This window comes from Balaenoptera ricei, chromosome 14, assembly GCF_028023285.1.
Source record: "Balaenoptera ricei isolate mBalRic1 chromosome 14, mBalRic1.hap2, whole genome shotgun sequence".
Classification (NCBI taxonomy): Eukaryota; Metazoa; Chordata; class Mammalia; order Artiodactyla; family Balaenopteridae; genus Balaenoptera; species Balaenoptera ricei.
Window position 1 is genome coordinate 38981704 of NC_082652.1, and position 24811 is coordinate 39006514.

The 24811-nt window shown below is 40.2% G+C and overlaps 1 protein-coding gene across 3 annotated transcripts in view; it reads right to left on the minus strand.

Annotated features, from left to right (window-relative positions):
* The window catches only part of ABHD3 (abhydrolase domain containing 3, phospholipase), a 37983-nt gene extending 13539 nt beyond the window's left edge, over positions 1-24444 (minus strand). For 2 of the 3 annotated variants that reach the window (XM_059894066.1, XM_059894063.1), the window contains exons 1-4: positions 24098-24444; positions 23470-23633; positions 22232-22414; positions 9600-9645 (exon numbers count right to left, since the gene is read on the minus strand). In XM_059894066.1, the coding sequence (XP_059750049.1) occupies positions 9600-9645; positions 22232-22414; positions 23470-23633; positions 24098-24259 (555 nt within the window). In that variant the 5' untranslated portion in view covers positions 24260-24444. The remainder of the gene's footprint in view (positions 1-9599; positions 9646-22231; positions 22415-23469; positions 23634-24097) is intronic. The other variant, XM_059894065.1, reaches the window with a different exon arrangement.
* Positions 24445-24811: the final 367 nt, after the last annotated feature.

Consider the following 24811-nt stretch of genomic DNA (forward strand, 5'->3'; position numbering starts at 1 on the left):
ATCCAAAGTCCTCTGCTAAGGCCCTTCACAATATGCCAAGTAACTTTCCAGCTCTGCGTTTTAGTAGTCCTCCATATGTATGGATTCTGGTCCATGGGACACTGCTGTTCTCTTGTCTGCTAAGTCTCTTAATATCCTTGCCACCTGTGTAAACTTCATCTGCCAAGTGGCCTTCACAGTCAACTCTGCCTGCTGAAATCATGACTTGAAGAAATTGAATAAATTTCAGACAAAAAAGGTCAGACATGGCCCCTGTTCTCCAGGAACTCACAGCCTTTCCCAATTCTACCCCTACTTGTCCCGGCCAGCCTGCTCCCTGCCCTTACTATCTATATGTGAGGCTCTCTCTATTACTATCTTGCTCACCTCTATACAGTCAATAAATACTTGTTGAATTGAATGGAAACACACAGGATTGCAAGTGAGATGACCTGATTAGTAACTTCTGATATGCAAACCTATGTGGTTATACCACACAACCTCTTGCTACTTGATGGGCTCCAACAGGAAACATCATATGCCTTCTTTCTTCATAGGACTTGAGTCCCATTAAAGAAAGAATTCACCTAGGATACACAGCAAAGACACTTATGGGGGTAATATGTTGAATTGGTAGGCCTGGCAGACATTTTCGTCAGGTTTGAAGATATAACTTTATAGCATCTTTTTGTTTTATTTTATTTTATTTTATTGGCTGCATTGGGGTCTTCGTAGCTGCGCACGGGATTTCTCTAGTTGCGGTGAGTGGGGGCTACTCTTCGTTGCGGTGTGTGGGCTTCTCGTTGCGGTGGCTCCTCTCGTTGCGGAGCACGGGCTGTAGGCGCATGGGGTTCAGTAGTTGTGGCACTCGGGCTCAGTAGTTGTGGTGTACAGGCTTAGTTGCTCCGCGGCATGTGGGATCTTCCTGGACCAGGGATCGAACCCATGTCCCCTGCATTGGCAGGCAGATTCTTAACCACTGCGCCACCAGGGAAGTCCCTATAGCATCTTTTTAGATTTAAAAAAATGTTAGTTAATTCTCAGTTGCTAGGGCTGCTAATACCACCAGCAACTATCCTCTTATTTCATACTTCCAGAACAGAGGTAAAGTAAGCCGCATCTAATCCCTAAAGGGAGGAAGGACGACCTGGCAGGATTCAGCTGGGTGATGAAAGTTCCTTTTAGAGTGAGAAGAGGATGGGAAAGGTATTCTTGAAAAATGCAGAAAATCTAAAGGATAAGTAACCTTCAGCAGACGTTTGGGCATAAATAATGGGTTGGCCAAAAAGTTCATTCTTGTTTTTCCATAAGATGTAACAGACAAACCCAAACGAACTTTTTGGCCAACCCAATATTTTATATTAGAATAATTTGACAATAATTACAAACCAAGATTGTTCAAATTGTTCAGCTGCAACTACGATCAGAGAGAAACAACAGTAATTTGCTAAATGGCTTTTTAGAGGTTACTTTTTAAAAAGCATGGAAGAGAATGATGAAGTAAAATTACTTCTAATTATACATAATAGATGAGAAAAGAATAAAGCATATATTTTATATTTGTCTATGAACTACATCTAATTTATCCTTAATCAACTTCAAAAAGTAGACAAACTGATTTCTCCTTATTCTGAAAGAGAATTTTCTTGTCCTGATTTAGAAGTCATTTGTTTTAAAATGCAAATTTCGTTAAAAATTTTTTGGGGGGGTATAGAAACAAATTAAAATTCACCCTGTTAATCAGGTAGCCTGACTTTCCCTAGCTATTCTGGGAGCTGATTAATTTGCTAATCTGCAGAAAAAGCCATAACCCAGGACCCTTCTCTCAATATCTGCCACACATCTAACACTGAAGAAGGCCAGCTCGTAAAAAGATTTCAGTTTTCTGTCCAGAAAAAAATAAAACTGAAAAAGGCACGCAAATGTCTTTTTAAAAATCACTTAAATTTCACATTTACTTTATTGTAATGTCTTGATAAACATCAAGAGCTTACAATATTTCATTTTACAGTCTTCTCTCTAGTATTTAATGATCTGTACTCAAATATTTGAGAAGATGCTGCTTACATGAACTCTGTGATTCTTGTGTAGATGTAGGCTACCCCAAAAGGAATAATACTTTTATAATAGGGCGAATTATGCTTTTTTTTTTGACAGTGTGCTCTTTTTTTTTAATTAATTAATTTATTTATTTATTTATTTTTGACTGTGTTGGGTCTTCGTTTCTGTGCGAGGGCTTTCTCTAGTTGCGGCAAGCGGGGGCCACTCTTCATCGCGGTGCGCGGGCCTCTCACTATCGTGGCCTCTCTTGTTGCGGAGCACAGGCTCCAGACGCGCAGGCTCAGTAGTTGTGGCTCACGGGCCCAGTTGCTCCGCGGCATGTGGGATCTTCCCAGACCAGGGCTCGAACCCGTGTCCCCTGCATTGGCAGGCAGACTCTCAACCACTGCGCCACCAGGGAAGCCCGAATTACGCTTTTTTTTTTTTTTTAATTATTTATTTATTTACTTATTTATTTAATTTTTGGCTGTGTTGGGTCTTCGTTTCTATGCGAGGGCTTTCTCTAGTTGCGGCAAGCGGGGGCCACTCTTCATCGCGGTGCGCGGGTCTCTCACTATCGCGGCCTCTCTTGTTGTGGAGCACAGGCTCCAGACGCGCAGGCTCAGTAGTTGTGGCTCACGGGCCTAGTTGCTCCGCGGCATGTGGGATCTTCCCAGACCAGGGCTCGAACCCGTGTCCCCTGCATTGGCAGGCAGATTCTCAACCACTGCGCCACCAGGGAAGCCCAGCGAATTACGCTTTTTAACCGCTCTCTGCAGTGTGTTTTTGTTGTTGTGTTGTTTTGCTTTCATTCCACCCACTCCCAGTCCAGTACCTAATGAGCTACCCAAATCATTCTTAGAAAAATTGATCTTATTTTTGGAAACTGAGTTTGTTAAACAAAGAGTCAGAGAAAACAAATGTATGTGCATATGTAAATAAAACCAGCACTTTATTGAATAATCATTTCACCTACATTGATAGGCATATAAAATGACCAGGTATCCAAATCTGCCTGAGAATTTGTTAATTATTTAAAGTAACCAAACACAAAACAAAGGGCCCCAAGCAATACCCCAGCCAATGCTGGGGCCAAGATAGCCTATATGCCGTGCTCCTGCTAACGTTCTGGATAGCCATGGCACATGCTTATGCAGTCATGCTACAAAGCGACACCGATAAATGAGCACAGTCTGTTAGTGGCTTAGAGCCTGTCAGCCAGGCAGACAGGAGTTCTCAGGCCAGGGTCCTAGGAAGCCTGGGACTACCCACCACCTCAGCCCTGCCTGCAGACTAGACTCACCGGGGAGTTTTAGGACAAACACAGGCCCCTGGACTCCAGCCCAGGCCAAATGAATCAGAATCTTTGGGGGATGGCATCCAGGGATCGGTACTTTTTCAAAGCTTCCCAGAGGCTTTTACTGTGCAGCCAGGGCTGAGAACCAACTGCTTGAAGAGAATAAGGAAACAGGGTGAGACCTGAGCCAAGAGAGGAGGAGGCTGCACTGACAAGAATGACAAAACCTACCTAGAGTCGCTTGGGAAGAGGGAAGTCTAGTTCTACGGGGATTCCCTGCAGCGCACAGAGAAGTATTGCTAAACATCTCATGGCATAAAGGAACACCTGGCACAGTTGAAGCCTTCGATGAATGGTAGCTAGCTATTACATCATTGTTATTCCTAAAATTATCATTGTTATTCCTAAAAAATATACTGTTCCTAAAATTCTTTATATACTTGAACATTCTTTTTATTTAAAAATTGTTTAAATATAGAGAATTGTACAATCTTTTGCATACCCACCACTTACAGCAGTTGATATTACTGAACTGGACTTATCAGTGTTAGAAGAAAATTCTATATGATTCAATGAATTCGTATCCACATGTGGCTGACAGCCTTCCTGGGTTGTTCTGATGGGTAGAGGGAGGAGGGAGAGGTTATCTGGGGGAGCATTCAGGAAAGGGCAGACTTGGGTGGGACACAGTGGTGTTTAGTAGGAAGATACTGAGTGTGGGAAAGGCAGTGCCTGAAGGTGAAAGTCTGACAACTGAACTGTGCCCTGGCTTGTCATGCGCTATACGCTCCTCCTCCCTCAGACCATTTCGGTCCTTAATCCCTTGTGAATGCCCCCTTCAGAAAAACAGGGCCCAGGAGGGGAAAGAGCCCTACATCCCTCCTACCCCGTTAGCTTCCAAGGTGGAAAAGCTCAGTAGGAAACAAGAGCAGATTTCTCAAGATCTGAGTCCTTAAGTAACTACCCAAGGCATTGGAGATTGAGGCAAGATCCCTCTCTTTGAAAACCCTCTTTATCTCTACCCTCTTTTCGGCCTGACTTGACTTAAAGCCAGAGCTAAAATGTAAAGACATTGGACAGTCTAAGTTCATGCCCTAAGACCACTAATCAGCTTTATGACGTCAAGCCTATCACCCCACTTCTCCAGTGGTGTCCTCATCGACTAAATGAGGTTTTTAGGATTAGAGGATCCTTGAAGCAGAGCTACTTAAAGTGCCAGTCCGGGGTGAGATAAGGGGCTGGCGTCAGAATGTAAATCAGCACGCTGCTTCTCTCACCAAGAGAGTATTTCTGTGAGAAAAAAAATAATCAGCTCACCTCGGCAGCGTGCTCAGAGCTGGAGGTGGCTTACGTTCTCTCGCAGCCCCTCATACTGTCAGGGATTGTGTCAGATAGTTTGAGAAGTAGAAGTTGGCTGACAAACCGCATTTGGAGCAGCACCGCTTTAAAGTATTTTCTGGCTTCTGCTCCACTGTTGCCCCCCCGACCCCTCACCAGCTCTAACTTGAACGGGAAAGTACCTGACGGATGCTTTCCTTTTTCACAGCTTTATGAGACATGATTCACATAGCATACAATTCAGCCATTTAAGATGTACAATTCAGTGTGTGTGTGTGTGTTTTAGTATATTCAGAGTTGTACAACTATCACAATTTTAGAACATTTTCATCACCCCCAAAAGAAACCCTCCACCATTAGCAGTCACCCCACCTCCCTCCGCCCGAGGCAACCACTAGTCTTTCTTTCCATCTCTATAGATTTGCCTATTCAGAATATTTTGTACAAATGAAATCACACAATATGTGAGCTTTTGTCTGGCTTCTTTCACTTAGCATAATCTTCTCAAGGTTCATCCATATTGTAGCATGTGTCAGTACTTTATTCCATTTAAAATGCTGAAAAATATTCCATGGCATGGCTGTACTGCATTTTATTTATCCATTTGTCCATTAATGAATATCCTGATTCCTTCCATCTTTTGGTTATTATGAATAATGATGCTACAAATATGTGTGTACAAGTTATTGTATGAACATATATTTTCATTTGTCGGGTATCTACCTAGGAGTGGAATTGCTGCATCATACGGCAACTCAATTTTAAGTTTTTGAGAAACTGCCAGAGTATTTTAAAACCAAAGTGGCTAGGAGGGTTTTCTGGTTGGGTTTAGGGACACAGAAGTCTGCCTGACCTTATAAACAAAAGGAGAGGGACCCTTGTGTAGTGTTCAACAAACTCAGGTTTGGCTGAGTTCTTTGTAGATTATCATTCCTAAACTAAGCTGGAAACATTACAGTTCACAAAGTAATCATTAATATTAGGGAGTTCGTGGATAACTTGGATTCCTGGATTCCTGTTCTTGAAAGCCAATCTGCAGAGAGCAAGAAAAGGCACCATTGGGACTTCCCTGGTGGTTCAGTGGTTAAGACTCTGCACACCCAATGCAGGGGGACTGGGTTCGATCCCTGGTCAGGAAACTAGATCCCACATGCATGCTGCAACTAAGAGTTCGCATGCCGCAACTAAGGAGACGGTGAGCCACAACTAGGGAGCCCGCGTGCCACAACTAAGGAGCCCACCTGCTGCAACTAAGACCCAGTGCAACCAAATAAATTAATATTAAAAAAAAAAAAAAAAAGCACCGTCTACTTCGAGGGCTCCAAGAACCCTGCAGGGGTATCTGAGGATCAGTCTACTGAGACTAGGACTCTCTGTCTTCTACAGCTCAGAGCCCCAGGAAGGGCAACATGCAGGCTTCTCATTTCCTAGTGAGCAAGGCTTCTGGCTTTCTCTCAATCCTGCAATGACTAATTGGAAATGAGGACAATGTGGTGGTGGAAATTTTCTACTTTCTTATTCTGCTCTGCAGGAGCCATAGTAATCCTTATAAATTCTAAGTATATCACCAACATATTTCAGCAAATCTTTTACTTTTGCATTTCTTCCACTCCTAGGAGAACTGCTTACCCTAAATTCCATTTCACCTTTACTAGCTCTTTTGGGTTAATTTCAGTTAGAATTGGTTCCTTCCTGTTTGATCTTTGCTGATTCATCTTTTGTTCTTTTTTATGCCTACCTTAAGGTCTTACTTACTCTGGGTCTGCGCTACATTAAATCCTTTCTGGAACAAGGTGAGGTATAAATACTCATAGAGTTCCTCTAGTCTGAAACAGTAACTGTTTATAGCTCCAAGGCAGAAAGAAGAAGGACTATCAAGGGATCTAAATATCAAACCTAGCTCTAATAATCAATATTAGCATCTCATTTTTGTGATCCATTAGGTTACAAGAAGTATATATTAAATTATAATTCATTTACTCCCTTTAATTTCTTTTCAAAAACAGTTATTCTAAAAGGATATAATTATAATTATGTTTTAGTCATTTGCTATCCTTATTTTTTCTTAAGTTAGATGGCATTAGCCTTTATGATACAGATATTTGCTGGAGGTACCAGTTCATCAGAATTCAACCCGATGCACTGTATAAGACACCAGAGATCAAGCTACTCTTATCCTCTCACTTAGAACTCAGTGAATTCTTTAAAAGTTAAAAAAAAAAAAAATTTATCTAATTACCATCCCTTTGTAAAGTCTCCCAAAGTGTTCTTGGAAATTTTTTAAAAATCTGTGCAAGTTTATGGGTAAAAGTTACTGGGTTGCTGCATTCTTTCAAAGTAAATTTCCAATTAACTTTAAATGCTCAGGGTAGAAAGTTTTTCAAGCTTCCTCCTCCTCTTTTTCTCTCCTCCTTCCTATTTGTTGTGTTATAAGAGTCTATCCTTTGCTCTACCAATGGTTCCTAAGCGATCTCACCCACTCCTGACCTCCTGGTTCCACTGCGTACCAATAATCCATTCCTTTCTCCAGCCTGTATGTGTCTTCTGAGGTCCAGTCTAGTACATCAACTGTTTATGAAAAACTTCCACCTGGATGACCTAAAAGCACCCTCAATATCTAAAACTGAATTTGTTATTTTGATGACACCAAAAGCTTGTAAATTCTCCTAAATTTCCTATTTCAGCAAATATTACCTTTCACCATATTAGCCTTTTAGAAGTCAGCAAAACTAGACATGCCAACCTTGACTCCCGTCTCTTCACTTCCCACCATGCTATTCTTTCTGCCCCATGAATACCCCTCATTTTTGTTCTCTCCCCTTCCTCCCCTCTACCTCTGCGTTCACACTCTGGATAGGTCTTTAATAACTGCCTTCTAACAGATTTCCCAGCCTCCAGCCTCCTTCCCCTCCATCACTTTTCTGCCATGGTTCTCCTTCTAAAACATGACCATGACCAAGTTATTTTATATGTCAATTATACCTCAATAAAACCAAACTTAAAAAAAAAAGTCAATGGTTCAATACTAGGTTCCTTGGAATTCTACACATGACTCTTCAAAATCTGGCCCTACCCTTCTGGGAGAATTCCTATCACTTCCTGAGTAATGAGAGGGAGCACAGTATAATGGTCAAGAACATAAGCACATAGTCAGCCTACCTGGGTCTGAATCCTGGCTCTGAATTTCTCAGTGAGAACAAGTTCTAAACCTATTTGTGCCTCATTTTCTTCATCTGGAAAATGGGGATGATGGTGGCTACACTTACCTAAATCATGGGGTTGTTTCTATTACTGAACATCGAGTACAAAAAGACATAATGATATATTCTACGGACTCAATAAACATTAGATAAAATGATCATCATTTTTATCCCTCCACAAATAAGTACTTGCTACTATGCTCTTTAATACCTTGCTTTTCATGCTGAGAAATCTCCCCTATCCCCTCTGCTGGTTCAATACCATAGCCTTCAAGATCCAACCCAAATCCACCTCCACTGCGATATTCTGCCACCTCCCCTGGGGCAGTTAGTTACTCCTTCCCCCTATGCTCTGTAGCCTTAATAAACCTTCCTGTGGTCACACTGTATTGTGTATATTTTTATGTATCTGACCATCTCCTGCAACTTAAGTTAAAGCTCCTAAATAAGGGTTAGGGTTGTGTGTAATAATGTGTGCACTCCTCACTCTATTGCCTTGTACAGTGCCTGATTTAGTAGGTATACAACACAGCTTTGCTAAATGAACAGATCCTTATCTCTCACTTTATGGAACCGAATGGATTTTACTTTGCAGCACATTATTTTCTTGAGAGCCTCAGACCATGTCTTCCCCATCTTTGTGTCCTGGAAGCACCTAGAAGGACACACAGCAGACAAGAGCTGCTCAAAAACAATTTGCTTAGTCCAGAGCCAGAGTGACAAGTTCAAATCTTTCCCTTTAGAATACCTACCACCTGTCTACAAGATTCCTAAAGGGCCAGACTAAGTAAGGAAATGTGAACCTTCACCTTCACGAGGCACTTGAGTGAGACCATAAACACTTTATAACTTTAGCTTTTGAAATCATGTTGATCTTGATCCCCTCCAGGACTTAACTTACTATAAAGGAAAGTGCAAGAGCTCTTTTTTTTTTTTCCCGAATTCTCATAATGTACCGACACAGTGACATGATTGTAAATTTTTATTTCCATCATGACTTAATTATTTATAGTCTTAATATCATTCTCTATCAATGACCCAGAAAAAAAGTTTCTTTCTATTCTGATAGAATTGCCTTTGACCTGTTGAAGTGGTGAGGGACTAACAGTTGAAAAGCTTCAAGAAAATTTCAGTAAGTGTAATATTTCTCATTCCAACTCACAGGTTAACATCAGACAGAGTGATGATTTTCCAAGAGATGGAAGAACTTCTATCCTAGCAAAAACTTTAGGGGTTAGAGGGGGAAAAAAGCTGATTTAAAATAATATTTCCTCCATGTAAACTGTGGCAGGCAAATAGGCATATAACATGCAGTCAGTCCATTTCATGACGACAGTAAATTTCTTAATTAAAAATGTATTATTGTACTGGTTAATTTTTTTTGTACCAGTTAATTTTTAAAGAAAATATGTTTTGCATTAAAAATGATGTAGATAAATATTTATTGATGCTAAAATATGGTAAGTATAAAAGTTAAGTTATAAAATAAAGCCTTAATTTAAAAAATAGAAATATATTACATTTTAAAATTTAAATATGAGATCTGGATGAACATAGACTAAGGGGGTTCCCCTGGTCGTATAATTATGGGTTTCCTTTTTTTTTCTTATCCATATTTTTCCACAATGAACTTGTATTGTTTACATAATAAGCTATCTTAAATAAAAATGAATATGTTTTTGTTATAAAACTGGAAATGATTCTTTTAAAAATTAAGCCGTTGTGATTAATTTAAATTTACTTACCAAGAGATTCTCCCCTGCCACTCCTCTGTTGTTAAAAACCACACATCTAAAAACCAGGAAAGTAATTTTTGTTATTTTTACACATGATTCTTACAATATAATATAAAAATCATCTTATTGGCACCGTTTTAGAGCACTGAAAGGTTCTTAGAAATCTGTTCCAAAGAAATGAGGATGCTTGATAATTTCATTAAATGCACTAAAATACATTTCTAGTTCTCTAAATTCAGCATGTGGGTTCAAACCAGAAAACTGTGTATCAAAGTGATGTTAAATTTTCCTACCAAAAGCAGAATTTTTACAACTACTTCCTATGTATATGTGTAGGCCTCCAATAAGTATTATTAAAACAAGTCTGAATACAAGTCAAACTTAAATGTTTTTGCCTCAAATTAAAAAAATACGTCCTCTACCTATTCTATTTGCAACATTAATAAGCATCTATTCCTATCCTGAGAAACAGCTCTTGTTCCCTCAAGGCTCGGCAAACACAGACACTGGAATTTTACCTGTGGTGAAAACATCACTACAGGTAGAGCTGCAAGGAGCATGGCATCTGGGTTGGAAGGCTGGGCCCCCACTATGCTACTGCTTAGTGTTCAGCTGACCTAGGGGAGGAAAGACTAGCTGTGTGTCCTATAATCCTGTTTGCCTCTCCTAGGTCAATGGTCATATGTAAAGGGCTTTAGAGCAGTGCTGGCTCACAGTAAGTACACAACGACAGTTAGCTAATTAGTAGCAGTGGTAGTTGCAGCACAATGCTAACCTTTACACAGTCATTCTCCACTGACAAAACTTTCTGTCAACCATAATCCTGGATATGTATTTTTGCCATCCTCAAACAAAATCCTGACTTGTGTCTGCATGGGTTCTCTTTGATTTAGTGAATCTATATTCATGTCAATTAAAATTCATTTTGTTTTGTCTATCTACTTAGCTAATCAATCAAGACCATTTAAGGTTCTAATTTAACCCCTCCCCTTTTTGTATTTAAAGCATTTATTATCTTTATTTTCATGATGTATTTAACACAGAAGAAATAAATACAAAAAGCCTATAATTAAGAATATATGTGACAGGGCTTCCATGGTGGCGCAGTGGTTAAGAATCCACCTGCCAATTCAGAGGACATGGGTTCGAGCCCTGGTCCGGGAAGATCCTGTATGCCGTGGAGCAACTAAGCCCGTGAGCCACAACTACTGAAGCCCGCATGCCACAACTACTGAAGCCCGCATGCCACAACTACTGAAGCCCGCATGCCACAACTACTGAACCCCGCGCACCTAGAGCCCGTGCTCCACAACAAGAGAAGCCACCACAATGAAAAGCCCTCGCACCGCAATGAAGAGTAGCCCCCGCTCACCGCAACTAGAGAAAGCCTGCACACAGCAACAAAGACCCAACGCAGCCAAAAAAAAAAAAAAAATTTAATTAACTAATTAACTAAATCTATTAAAAAAAAGAAGAAAAATGTTCTAATATCTCAGAAATCTAATTTGAGAAAAGGCTAGAAATATTACATTTTATTGACTAGTCAGAGAAAGATTTTAAATATACTATAAAAACATGCAGAAAAGTTAGGTAGGGTCAGTTAGTCTTTAATCTTTTCTTGCTAAAAAGAATGGCAAGACAGACAGCCACTTGTATTTACTTGCATAAGCACATAAGTAACACAGGAATCGGGGCTAAAGTTAGTTGTGACCTTGAACCTCGAAGCTTCCCATCATTTAGAAAAGAACCACTTTCAAAGTGCAAACACTACATAAGGATAAAAATGGCTTCTGGGGCAAGATACCATCATGTGACTGCTCCTGAGAGAAGGGAACAGAATTAGTGAGGGGAAAGAAAACGTTGATCTGCAAACTCAGGAAAAAGCAGCCTATACATCTGGGATTTTCTTCCAAATTACAGACTGGGATGTTTGTAACTTTCCTTTAGGCAACCTTGAAAAGTGGATCACAGCTCTGCTATCTCTTGCTAGAGGAGAAACTGTACTGACGTCTCCATAGGTCTTTGTTTCTGACAATGTCATCACTGTATATACCTCTAGCCTTGGGGATGAGGCAGAGAAATAAGGGAGGATGAAGCAGAGAGCAGCTATGGAGGGAGGCAGAATGACGGCTGCCCTTTGGTCCCTTTCTCCCACTCCAGTTGGTGACAAGCAATTAGCTGCTTTCGTTTAACCCCTTTTCTGCCCTGACCATCATCAGGGGACACTTGACACTTCAGTAAAACGAAAAGAGCAGGCTGTGAAACACCTACTCTTCCTAAGACATTTGATAAGCCCCTCTTAACTTTATAACAGCTCTCTCCAAATAAGTTTTACAGTTTCTCCCAATTTTAAAGGGTATGTCTAGGAGGGAAATTGTTCTGCAAAATTTATTTTTCCTACATACTTTAACTATTTAAATTTTCCTCTCAAAACAGGGAAAATATAAAGAGAAGAAATACTAAATAAAAATCTGATATTGAGAACTTTCTATGACAACAGAACACGTTAATTAGGAAAGCAGATGATTTTCACTTAATGAAAATGAGGATTTCTCAACAGCCCAGGATTTCTCAACCTTGGGCACTACGGACATTTTGGATCAAATACTTCTTTGTAGTAGGGCTGTTGAGAACCACTTGGCTGAGAACCACTGTTACAGTGAAATGGGACAGATAGCCTTGAGTCTGCTCAAGCCCAGTGATCTACCAGAATAAAGGGATTTTATCATACAACTTTAAATATTTTCCAGTTCTAAGATTCCACAAGTCTTTGAGTCTATGAATAGAAATAATAATCAGCAAAGGATGGAGTGAGAGGAATATTCAGAGATCATTATGCTGATTTCAGATAATAATAACAGATAATATTTATTAGTGTTTACTACGTGCCAGATTATCTTCTAGGCATTTTACATGAATATTAATATTGGAATGACTCATTCATTCAAAAATTTATTAAACAGACTAGTTACTGAATTAAAGATTGAGTTAGTGCTTGTAGGAGGAAAACAAAATAAAAATATAAGGTTCCTGGCCTCAAGAAGAGTATAATATAATTAGGTTGAAAAGAAATGCATTATACTTTCAGATGAGTGACCACAATAAAAGTGATATCACAAGGTAGTATGTGATTCAACGTCCAGCAAGTGGTATAGATAATAAAGCCTTATGAGGTTAGGATGGGCAAAATTCATTAGAAAAGGATTCATGAAAAAGGCAGATAGATCTTATGCTGAGACTCAGAAAATGGTAAAGATTTCAGCAGAAGGAAAATGTGAGATATAATATGGGCTGAAGGGAGCAATGTGAGCAAAGAAATAAGGTAGGAATGTATAAAAGTTTCTGAGGGATGAGAAAATAGATCATTTTAGCTGAAACATGACTACATAGTAGGATAACGATAGAAAATAAAGATGGAAAAATAGGTTAGCATCAAAATAGGCACAGGGTTCAGAATGCCAGGTTAAGAAAAGACGACAAGGAAGTTCTGCTTCCAGAAATGTCATGGTAGCTCCTACTGGGCCAACCCTTCCATAGAATAAAAAATAAGTGCTTGATAAATTATAAAGGTGATGGAGAACAACCAAAGCAGGCAGAAACTAAACGGGAGTTGACACTTGGAAGAAAAAAATGCCATTGGGTGAGTTTCTTTTCACAGCTTTTTGGCTGAGGGGAGGCACCAGCTGGTATTAGTAATGGATAAAGGTCAAATAGAAATGTTCAATCTCATGGGCTTGAAAACCAGAAAACAGAGTTTGATGCAACTACAAAAGTTAGAGAAAGGGGGAAATCTCAGAAAAGAGAGATACAGAGGCAGAGTCCTAAGTTCCGGATTTAAAAAATGGTCACAAAATCTGGCTGAGCATTCTGTGATGTAGACTCTAAGCAGTCCAATTAAGGATAAAAAACTGAACAGAGATTTCAGCTGCTGTCTACTACAGAGGGGACAGAGTTTGAATTTGAGTTTACCCAAATTATCTGCCTGATAAACAAAAATCAGTCATTAGAAAATATATAGAAACTCTTTTTAAAAAATATAACAGAATTCAGAGTCTCTACAATGGATCATTCAAACTGTCCAGAACAGTTTGAAAATTACTAGACCATGAAGAAACAGAAAAACATGACCCATACTCAAGAGATAAGATAATCAATGTAACTGATCCTGAGACAGTCCAGGTGTTAGAATTAATAGGTGAGGATTTAAAGCAGCTATTATAACTATACTCAAGGACACAGAAGAAAATAAGCTTGTAATGAATTTTTTTTTAAAAAAAGGAAATAGCAGCAGAGGAATAAAACCTATCAAAAATGGAAAATCTAGATTAAAAAAATACAATATCTGAAATAAAAAGTTCACTGGATTTGCAAATTGCAGTTCCAATCTCAAGATGAGGGAGAAAAAAAGATTGAAAAAAATGAGTAGAACTTCATTGATTTTGGGTACATTATCAAAAGATCTAACATACATGTAATTTTGGTCCCAGAAAGAGAGGAGAGACTAGGGCAGAAAAAATATGTGAAGAAATAATGGCCAAAATTTTTGCAAGTTTGATAAAAAGACACAACTAATCGACTCAAAAAGAGAGAGAAAAGTGAAAGGGGAATGAGGGAATCAAAAATCAGAAAACAAATACTAAAATGATAAACTTTATATCTACCATATCAATAATGACATTAAATGTGATTGAACTAAAAACTCTAATTAAAAGGCAGAAATTGTCAGACTGGATAAAACCTTCAGGACCCAACTATATGCTGTCTACAAGCAATACACTTTAAATATAAACACAGATATTTTGAAAGATAACATATAAAAAAAGATATATCACATAAACGGTAAGCATAAGAAGGCTGGAGTGGCTACAGTAACATCAGATTGATATCACAACCAGAGATAAAGAAGGACATTTCATAATGACATAAGAGTTCATTCATAGGAAGATTAACAATCATAAATGTATATGTGAGTAATAACAGAGTTTCCAAATACACAAAGCAAAAATGGACAGAATTAAATGGAATCAGAGAAAATCCACATAGTTGATTTTAACATCTTTCCATCAACGAGACAAAAAAATTAATAAAGGTATAAAGTGTATCAATAACACTATCAACTGTCTTAACCTAACTTACATTTATATAACACTACATCCAACAGCATAATACACATTCTTTTTAAAAAATGATAATACCTGAACATTTCCAACCTCACTAAGGTCATAAAGGGATTATGACAGATAAACATAATTCATGTACCTTCTTCTAGAATATGAAGCATCAGAAATCAAACACGTAGTTAACAAGAATATATTACTGACTGTATTAATACCCAACTGCTGATTATCACATGGTAATGGAGAACACTGAAAGTTACATTCATAATTCAAGAACCTCATTCTCTTGTTTCAACTCTTTCCCTATAAAATCTATTCCCTGAGTAGGAAACATGACTTATTTGCCTGTCCTGTCTTGAATTTCCCTCATAAAACTGAGTCCTATGATATTACAGGTCTACATTATCCTGATAGGCAACAATCTTGGGATTTGAGGAGCTACTTGTTCCCAAGTTAGGAGCCTGAGACATCCAAGGGTGTAAAAAAGTAGTAAAGGAGAGTTTTCAAAAATGACCAATTTTTCAAATAGCCTAACAGAAATCATACATTTTTCTGCAGCAAGGCTGTACAGGTGAACCTTAACCCTGTCACACACTGTCTAATTTTGGTGAAATTACTAACACTGTAGTTCTGTTTTTGGTTGGTAGAATGGGGATAATAATACATATCTTGGAATTGAGTACATATTAAATAAGATAACCTATGTATAGCACCTAGTATGGGGCCTATCATGCGGCAGGCACTCAACTAAGCTAAATTTAATTATAGTAAACAAAAATGGCAATTCTAATTATTTTTTGCTGATCATAAGCTCTAAGTGGCCCTACGAATTTAAAACAAAAAAAGACCAACAAGTTAATATTTAATTAAATGCAATTTATTAGGCATAATATTTCAAAACCAGTGGCCACAAGGGGAAAAAGAGTCAAAGTTATCTTTGATGTGAGGAAGCTAAAAACCTTATTATACAATTAACATCAAGAGTTCTCTTTCAGCAATCTCTTAAAACATTTTACTGGAATCTTTTTTTTCCCATTAGCTCTCTCATTTTCCCTAACATTTACTCAGTTGCTTTCTGACGTTCTCATATTTTATCTTACTCATTTGAATTCTAGCTAGGTCTCTTTGGTATTTCTGTACATTCTGTTAACTTAAGACCCAGTTGAACTAACCTACAGAAAACCCTATTTAAGAACAAAAGTGTTCTACACTAATTATATGAACTAATGGGAATTATTCCAGTGTCACAGATCACTGCTGGCAACTTTATTTCCCAAAACCGAGTCAGAGACATGTATGTGTTCCAGGATGCAGATTCCAGCGGCCGCTCCATCTTAGCAAGGCATTACCTTCCTTCTCCCTGTTCCACCCGCTGCCTGGCCAGTCACACTGCCATCTCTGGGCCCTCCTGGGATGGTTTCTCACCTGGTAATAGGGCTGAGACAGTAAGTACCTCATTTTCATCTGACCAGACTAAAAGAGCAAGGCTCTTTTCTAAGCCAAACAATGGCCTGACTCACTCCTTTAACTTTCATAGCTTAATACTTTAAAAAATGTTCATCATGGGCCAAGGTTCTTCATATACATTACATGCAATCCTTATAACCCTACGAAGTATAGGTATCTGTACAGATGAGACAATTGAGGCACAGGGTGACTAAATAATTCATCCCTGGATACACAGGTAGTGTGTGACAGAGTTGGGACCTGAATGCAGGCAGATCTGACTCAGTGATCCACTTAACTAGCTCACTACACTGCCCTGTGCTGTCTAAACTAGTGACACTAAAGTCTCTTTTTCCAAAGAGGATGGGTGCTCTGAACATAGGGTACCCTTTGAGTGCATGCCAGCTCTGATAAAAAGAGCTTTGTGCCTGAAAGTTTGTTAATTAAGGTATCATTTTATAGTGGAACATCCAGCAGCTCTATTCCCTAGAGAATAGGATCACTTGTCGGTATCCACCATAACTTTTCCCAGAAATGCCATTAAATAAGCTAAGTTCTCTATTCAGTGCTTTCTAACATTTAGCATTATTTCATCTACCCAGTCTCATGAATAATCAGTTAACTGACTCATTCTCAAAACTTTAAAAATCAAATTATTTTAACAACAAATGATAAAAATACTTTGAGATAAAAACATTCTGGTGTTAATTTTAAATGACATCTTATCTAAGATACTGCTTTTAGATTGGAGAGTAGTCACAACTTGTCTTTTTGTTTCACTGCCTGATTTTCCTTAGTTCAACCTCCCCTTCCTTCCTCCCTCAGGAAGAGTCTTTGGATGACCCTCCAATGTACTCCTAATGCTTCAGGAAATGCTAAACGTCACCTAAAGCTTAGTCTCCGCTGGTGCTACTTCCTCTAAATAAAAAATGTGCAGGTCCAAACTCCAAACTGGAAAGGGATGGAACATTTAAAAGTAGTCAAATTTTAACCTCTTTAAAATCATCTCCCACTTCAAATCTCTCAGAAAGATAAATTATGGACAATGGCATCCTTGCTACCAATAGTGGGCTCTGCAGTGAAGGACAGGAGATCTTGATCCTATCAAACCACAGAAGAAAATCAGTGCTTTCTGTAAGTATTTTTTTTAAATGTGGCAAGAAGGAAATTTCTTGAAACATAAGCCTACAATCTTGACAGATTCCTCAGTTGATCCCTTTGTCCTCTTCTGCTGTTTCTCTCCTTTCTCTGTCAAAACTTAACAAATGTGTGACCCAGGAATTCCCTGGAGGTCCAGTGGTAAGGACTCTCTCTGCGTTTCCACTTTAGGAGGCCCGGGTTCCAACCCTGGACAGGGAACTAAGATCCCGCAAGCCATGCAGCCAAAAACAAAAAACAAAAAAACCCAAAACAAACAAACAAAAAATGTGTGACCCACTCCTGCTCTTGTCTCCTGAGGTCATCTTTGCCACAGCAGTTGGGCTTCCTTCCTCCTGCTCTAATGAATCTTCTCAAATTGTGCTTTATCCACCCTCATTCTCCTTGCCCTTTCGGCTGCATCTGACCCTGCTGACCTATTTCTTCTCTCTATAAAATGTCTCGCTTGCTTCTGATAGTCCAGAATCCTGGCACTTGCAACACTCTGACCAGTCAGTGCTAGAGACTGTCAGTTATCTCCCAATATCCACCCTCCCCTTTTTTCCTCAGTAACAGAATCCCCCAATTTCAATTAGGTACATGGCTGAGCAAAATAAAGATTTTACTTCCAAACCTCCCTTCCAGCTAAGGAAGAGCAGGCCCACGTGACAAAAGCAAAACTGGTATGCATACTTGCTGGAAAGCATCTTTAAAGGGAGATGCTGCATTCTCTAGTCTCCCTTTTTTCTCTTTCTTGGGTGTTAGAATGCAGATGTGATAGCTGGAGCTGAAGCAGCCATGAGTTATGAAGCAACATGATAAAAGAAACTTAGTTTTCTGACACTATAGAGTCCCAGTCTACCTTCTTGGATTTTCACGTGAGAGAGAAATAAACTTGTATTTTGTTTAAGTCACTGTTATTTTGAGTGTTCTGTCACTTGTTGCCAATCCTGGTCCTCTCTAATGCATTTCTTCCCTACTACTGAATACTCTTTGTCACTTCCACTAGACTGTGCAAATGCTCTTTGGGAATATAGGTTCTGATACTGTACTTTACTATACCAAAATACTTAATGACTGACCTAGATTTCAATGAGCTTATTAGTACATAATTCTGGATGGGTCACTCTTTTTTAATATTAGTTGGGGGTGGAATAAAATAGTAGATGAAGGCTCTCAGTAAAAGAGGTCAGAGTAAAAGATGATTAAGATGCTCTCAGAGTTACTGTTTTTCTCCCTGACTTTAGCTGAAATGCTGTAACTTAATTCAGAGAAGGGGTAAAAGATTTAAGAAAATAGGATATTATCCTGGTATACAAAATAATATCTATTCAGCTATATTACTGAATAGAATTTTTTAAAAAGAAATCTTGAAGAAATGGATGAGATTTCTAACTACTTTATCAATCATATGGGTGTAACTTACTAGAGGGAATGACTTTTTCTCCAGTCCTCTGGTTTCTATGAGGGCTTCTCTCTAAATGCACTCCTGGCCTCCTGGCCTTTCTTACTTCACTTGCCCTCCAGGAGATGAAGGACTTGCCTGATTGATACAATTTTGAAGAATGACTGGGTCGTCTGGCTCAGCAAGTTCTCTTCTCCTCTCAGGGGCAAGTTTATTCAGGGAGTACATAATGTACTCTGCCAATGAAGGCGGCCCAGGTATTCCCCATTCAACTCCATTTCCTTTTGACTTCTTAACCTTTACTCACAATTACCTTAAACGAACCTTAGCTTAGTTTCCTTTCATTATTAATTTCGAATTAGTGGACCTTAACAGAAAAGTTTTGTTAGTTTTCAGGTACAGGAAAAAAAATTTACTTAACAGTAACAACAGTAAACCCTTATGTTTCATTTGTCCATATGCCAGGAGTTAGGTTTTCTCTGAAGTCGAAACCATATCTCACCAGTAAAGCATCAATGGTTCCCTGGTGAACTGACAGAGTCCATGACCCTCCCTACATACTCAAACTGCACATAAGATAGTAACTGGGGCCTGAAGGCAAGTGCACCCTCACGCTATTGGGGTGCTTGTACTGCCTATGCAGCTCCACTGTATAAGAGACATTATCATAATATCAAAGCAAGGAAACTAGATGTTTCCCAAGAGGTAGGTTTGCTCATACTTGCTCTTTAAACTATAAAAAAATGTTCTACTTTGCTCAGGGAACAGAAGGTCTAGGAAGGAAGACAAAACATTTCTAAAGACCCATTTTGTTCAAGGCATGAAACCAAACACTTTACACATTCTAATTCGTTTAAACTCTGTAGTAAGTGAGAAGCTACATTGTGGAAGTTAACAATTAGTTGCCTAGGGTCACTCAGTAAGTGGCAGTTCCAACATTTGAACCCAGACCTGGCTCTAAAGCCCATGCACATTCCCCCATATTACACAGCCTTCCCCAAGCTCTGTTACCTACTGGATCCCATGCAAGGCTATCAGTGACTTAGATCTGTTTTGCAACCTAAGGACTCAACACAGCTTTGTGCCAAAGTTCCAGATCCATTTTTTTCATCAGTGGTCTTTGAAACTACCTAGCTGTCTGCGGTAGATTGTAAACACATTTAATAGCCCTTCCTATCAAGAGGAGGAGTCTAAATTCCTACCCTCTGACTCAAGGGTGCCCACATGACCTGACTACAACATGGCAGAAGCAACATTGTGAGAGTTCTCAGCTTGGGCCTGAAGAAGCCTGGCAGCTGTCACTTTTGCACTCTTGGAACACTGTGCCGCCCAGTGAACTTGGGGTGAGCCTGACGGTGGATGAGAGACCACATGGAGCTGAGATGAGTCATCCCTGCTGATGGCTCCCAAGCCCAGAGTTGTCCAGGCTGCTGACCACAAATGCACGAGTGATCCCGGCCAAGACCAGAAGAACCACCCGGCTGAGCTCAGTCCAAATTGCTGGCCCACAGATTGTGAGCAGAAATGTTGTTTTTAGCCACTAAGTTTGGGGAGAGTTTGTTATACAACAAAAGCTAACCCTCTCCGACCTAGATTCAGAGATTCCTTGCAGTTAGAAACAAATGAGGATAGGTCCAAAGGCCACTGAAAAGTTTACTGGTCATTGCTTACTCATGCATTCTGCTACCTTCAAGCCCAGTGTGATTCAGCGTTAGAGTTCTGTAAACCCAAATAAGCTGGGTCTTCAAGCAGCTGACAGTGATCTGGTCCAGCCTTACCCTCTCATAGGCTCCTTATGGTAAGGACAATTCCCACAACTCTTTGTATCTCCTCACAGTACCCAGCGTAGAGCCTTCCTTCTATCATACATTCTCAATAAAATTTCTGAATCAGTAGAAGAGATTTTAACCCTTAGGGAAGCTAGAACCTTCCTACATCTTTGAAGCACAGTGTAACAGTAGCCATGGTAATAAAATTTGGCAACTTTTACAAGTAATGGAAAAAAGCCATGCATACTGGTAACTTTAGAGCTTATGAGATTCAGTCCTTCAGTTTCAACTACATTGTGTTTTGTTTGTTTGTTGGTTTTTGTTTTTTTTATTTATTGAAGTATAATTGATTTACAATGTTGTGCTAATTTCTGCTGTACAGGCAAGTGACTCAGTTATACACATATATACATTCTTTTTTTTAAATATTCTTTTCCATTATGGTTTATCCCGGGAGATTGGATATAGTTCCCTGTGTTCTACAGTAGGACCTTGTTGTTTATCCATTCTAAACGTAATAGCTTGCATCTACTAACCCCAAACTCCCAGTCCATCCCTCTCCCTCCTCCCCTCCCCTGTCGACTACATTGTTTTTAAAAGCACTTTCTAAGTCTTGGGAGACAGTTCAGGCAAAGTATAGAATCAGCAATTTAAATATGCACAAAAGGCTTTATAATCTGTATTTTCTGAGCATGACTAAGTTTTGGCAAAAAATTGGAATCAAGCCTCATATCTAACTGAATGGTGCTTAAACATTGTATCCAATGATATCCAATGATAAATTCCTGCTATTGCTTATACTGCAAATTTAATTGGAACCATAATTCTGGAACACCATATCAAAGCTTTCAAGAGACTGTCACCTCATGAACAAAATAGACTTTATCTGTAAAAGATCAGAGTTAACTTGTTAAAATTGAATTAGCTATTATGGCATTTTCTTCTTTATATCAAAATGTTTGTATTAATATAAAGTCAATATCAGTTTTTCACACAAGTGTTTTGAGTTTAAGAAAAGATACAGCTTGACTTTAAATGCAACTCAGAGTGTTCGACTACAATAATTACCATTGGCTAAAAAAGACTGAGGCTCAAAAAAGCAGTACCTTTCACAATGAATCTGCTTTAAAATTTTAGAACGGAACCAGAAACTTAAAGTTGCTAAGTTGCTTGCAAAAATTAAATAGTATCTGGTGACTGAGTTGAATAATGATTACTTAAAAATGCTGTGCCATCATTAACTGGACCCTAGCCATGTGCACCTGCAAACTCAGGTGGACAGAAAAGGCACAGATCACCTTTGGAAAAATAAGGATGACCTACAAGCTGATTCTGAATATTTTTTACACTTGGGATCTGAGCCGATGAGGCAAGATTAGTGGATCCAGCGCCCAAATGTGTAGTATGACATGAGGGACATTGTGCAGTCTCTCAGGGGTCTGTAATTGCTATTCTCCTAGCAATCCCTTCACTGTGGCCTACTGCTTCTTAGCCCTGGGTCCTATGTCAATTCCTAAGTGATTCTAATTTCATGCATTCATTCAACCAAAATCTGCTGAGTGCCTAAGTGCTATTTCCTGTGCAATGATTCAGTTATGCATTTTCCTGAAAAAAGAGGGAAAGGAGGAAGCAGGGAAAAATAATAATTTAGGGGATTGCATAATCCATGCAAGAAATAACAAGTATTTTGGAAACAAACATGCAGACATATTTAAGCTTCATTTAGAATGAATTAAGTGAAAAACAGAAGAAATCTTTCACTGGTACCTGTATCCCAATTCTTCACTAAGGTGAATCATATGAAGGATATACGATTCCTTGCTTGTTCCAGTGAGGCCAGGCAACAATAAGATAGTAGGTCTGGTGCTGGCATCCATATAACACTTACTGTTATCATCATCAAACCAGTCCAATGAAATCTGTCCTCCATCTGCAGTTTTAATAAGTTCACTGAAAGAAATAATAAAGAAAAGACATACTCTTTTAGTGTTTCAAGTCATGTCTTAATATTAGTTCCTAATTCTCTCTCTCTCTCTCTGTATATATATATATGCCATTATTTGGTCCTCTCAAAATAACTTTTTTCCAGCATCCACTAACACACACGTCACTTTCTTTCATCACATGAATGTCATGAAATTAGTATCATAAAGCATTTCCAGCAAGATCAGTAAAAGATAGTATGTAAAAATGGGCTTCAAACTACTTCAAATATTTATCTTAATCATTTCCTCATTACTCTGAAATACCCAGCATTTAACCCCTATTTGACTGAGGTCACCCAAATAATTCAACAGGGAATCTTGAATAAGTAAACTGCTGATCTGATCACCGCTCTAGCCGTTTGACTCAATAATGCAGTCTCCTCACAGAGCATATTACAAAATTTGCTTCTTAAACATTTCAAAGTACTTCTCACATAGTATCTACGAACTTGAAGAATTTTCCCAAACGAATAGTCAAGTTCCAGGCAACAAAAGAAACTCCAGAAGGACTAGATGACTCAGTAAAATTAATAATAGGCACCATTTAAATCTCCTGGTTACTGATATATTCTGGACCATATCTTTAACACCTCAAGGACTTTATCCACAAGAACCCATTTGCTTATCAAAACAAAGTCCTTTCACTGGGGTCCATCACAGAAAATCCACATTAATTGGCATCCTTCTCACCCCCACCGCCAGCTCAATGCATATCATCAAAGGATCTAGGTCCTCAGGGACAGAGGCATGACAAATTGGAAAAAGAGTAACCCCCAAACACTTCTCTCATCTTAGAAAATAAACCATTTACATCAGAGCACCTCCCCCCAACAGTGGTGAAAGGTAACACCTGAATATTTTCCTGCAGCTGCGTGTGTATGTGGCAGACGTGCCTTCCACCTTCATTCCCCCTTGCTTTTCTATATACTTAACTAAACCGGAGGTTGTATTAACCAAAAACTGGGAGTATGCAAAACACTGTGATTTTGAAGAAATGACTGAAAATGGAACTTTACTTACTTCCTATACTTCACCGGAGGCTTGGAAGTGATGAAAGGTCTCAGCAGTGTCTGTCCTCGACTCTCCCAGCACCAGACCGTCGGGTAGTACGTTTCTGTCACCACAGGACAGTGGTCCTGAAGGAAGCGGCTGAAACTCTCACCCCCTGTCACTAACTGGGGCTTCTGTGGGGAAAGCCAGTATCAGTGAAGTGTCCAGAACAAAGTTTCTGCCAACTGTAAACCAGAAACAAGCGCAAACTCGTCCCTAGCGCGAGATCCATCTGATTACATATCCTTCTGGAAGCCTGATGCAAATAATTCAAACGCAACGAACTTAACAGTGGTTCATTAAACCCTTCTAGGGAATGGAGAGAGTTGACACACGGGAGTCATCCTCAGAAGTGCTAGAGCATCCCGGAGCTGCTTTACCAGGTTAGCGAATGGTGACAGGGCAGTGCCGCCCGCGCCGAGGTCAGCAGGGTCCCGCGCGCTCAGAGGGCGTCCATCAGATGCCGGGGAAAGGGCCCCCCGGACGGCCCCAGACACTCGCCCCAGACAGCGGCACCTCCGGCTTCGCCTGCTGCTGTCACTCCCGGCAGAGCTGCCCGCGGCCCTGCGCCCGGCGCCCGCGCCATCCCCCGGCTCACCTTGGCAATGCTGCTCATGTAGTAGCAGGCGTAAGCGAAGCTGAAGCCCAGGATCAGGGATAAGCCTACTCCCGAACCGAATAAACCGATCCGGACTTGATGCTCCAGGTAGAGCGAGAGCTCCCGGGAGAGCATCCGCAGGTCCATAGCTAAGCGCTGCATGGCCCGGGGACCGCGGCGCGCGGGTGCTGAGGCTGGAGGCCAGCTAGCGGGCAAGCAGCGAAAGCGGGCGCGGCGGCGCCGCCGCGGACCCTTGACCAGAGCGTCTCCTGCCGGGCTGAGCCGGGCTTCCGCCAACGGGTGCGGCCCAGTGGCCCCGGGAGGCGTAGCCCGGCACTCTGTACTCCGCCGGCTCCGCCCCGGCTTACCCCGGTCCGCCCCCCACCGCCTGCCACTCAGGAACCTTCTTGCGGCGCGTTTCCAAGCTTGGCCCCCGCGACGGCGGACGGCGTTCTCTCGGCCGGGTCGCAGTCAGCCTAAGTGAACCCCCAGAGTGGGGAGAGAGCGGGTGCCATTTCGGAGAAGGAAATGGGTCTGGCAGCGCGCGTTCAGGCCCCGGGGCAGGCACCTGCCCCAGTGACCTTGAACCATTCCGCAAGGGTCTTGGTTAATCCTTCCGGTAAACTAGCAGGTTTAGGGTGCCCAGGAAGTGTACGCTGGAGTTGTAAGATTTGGGGAGTTAATGTCACAGATATGTTAGGAGAATGCACTATG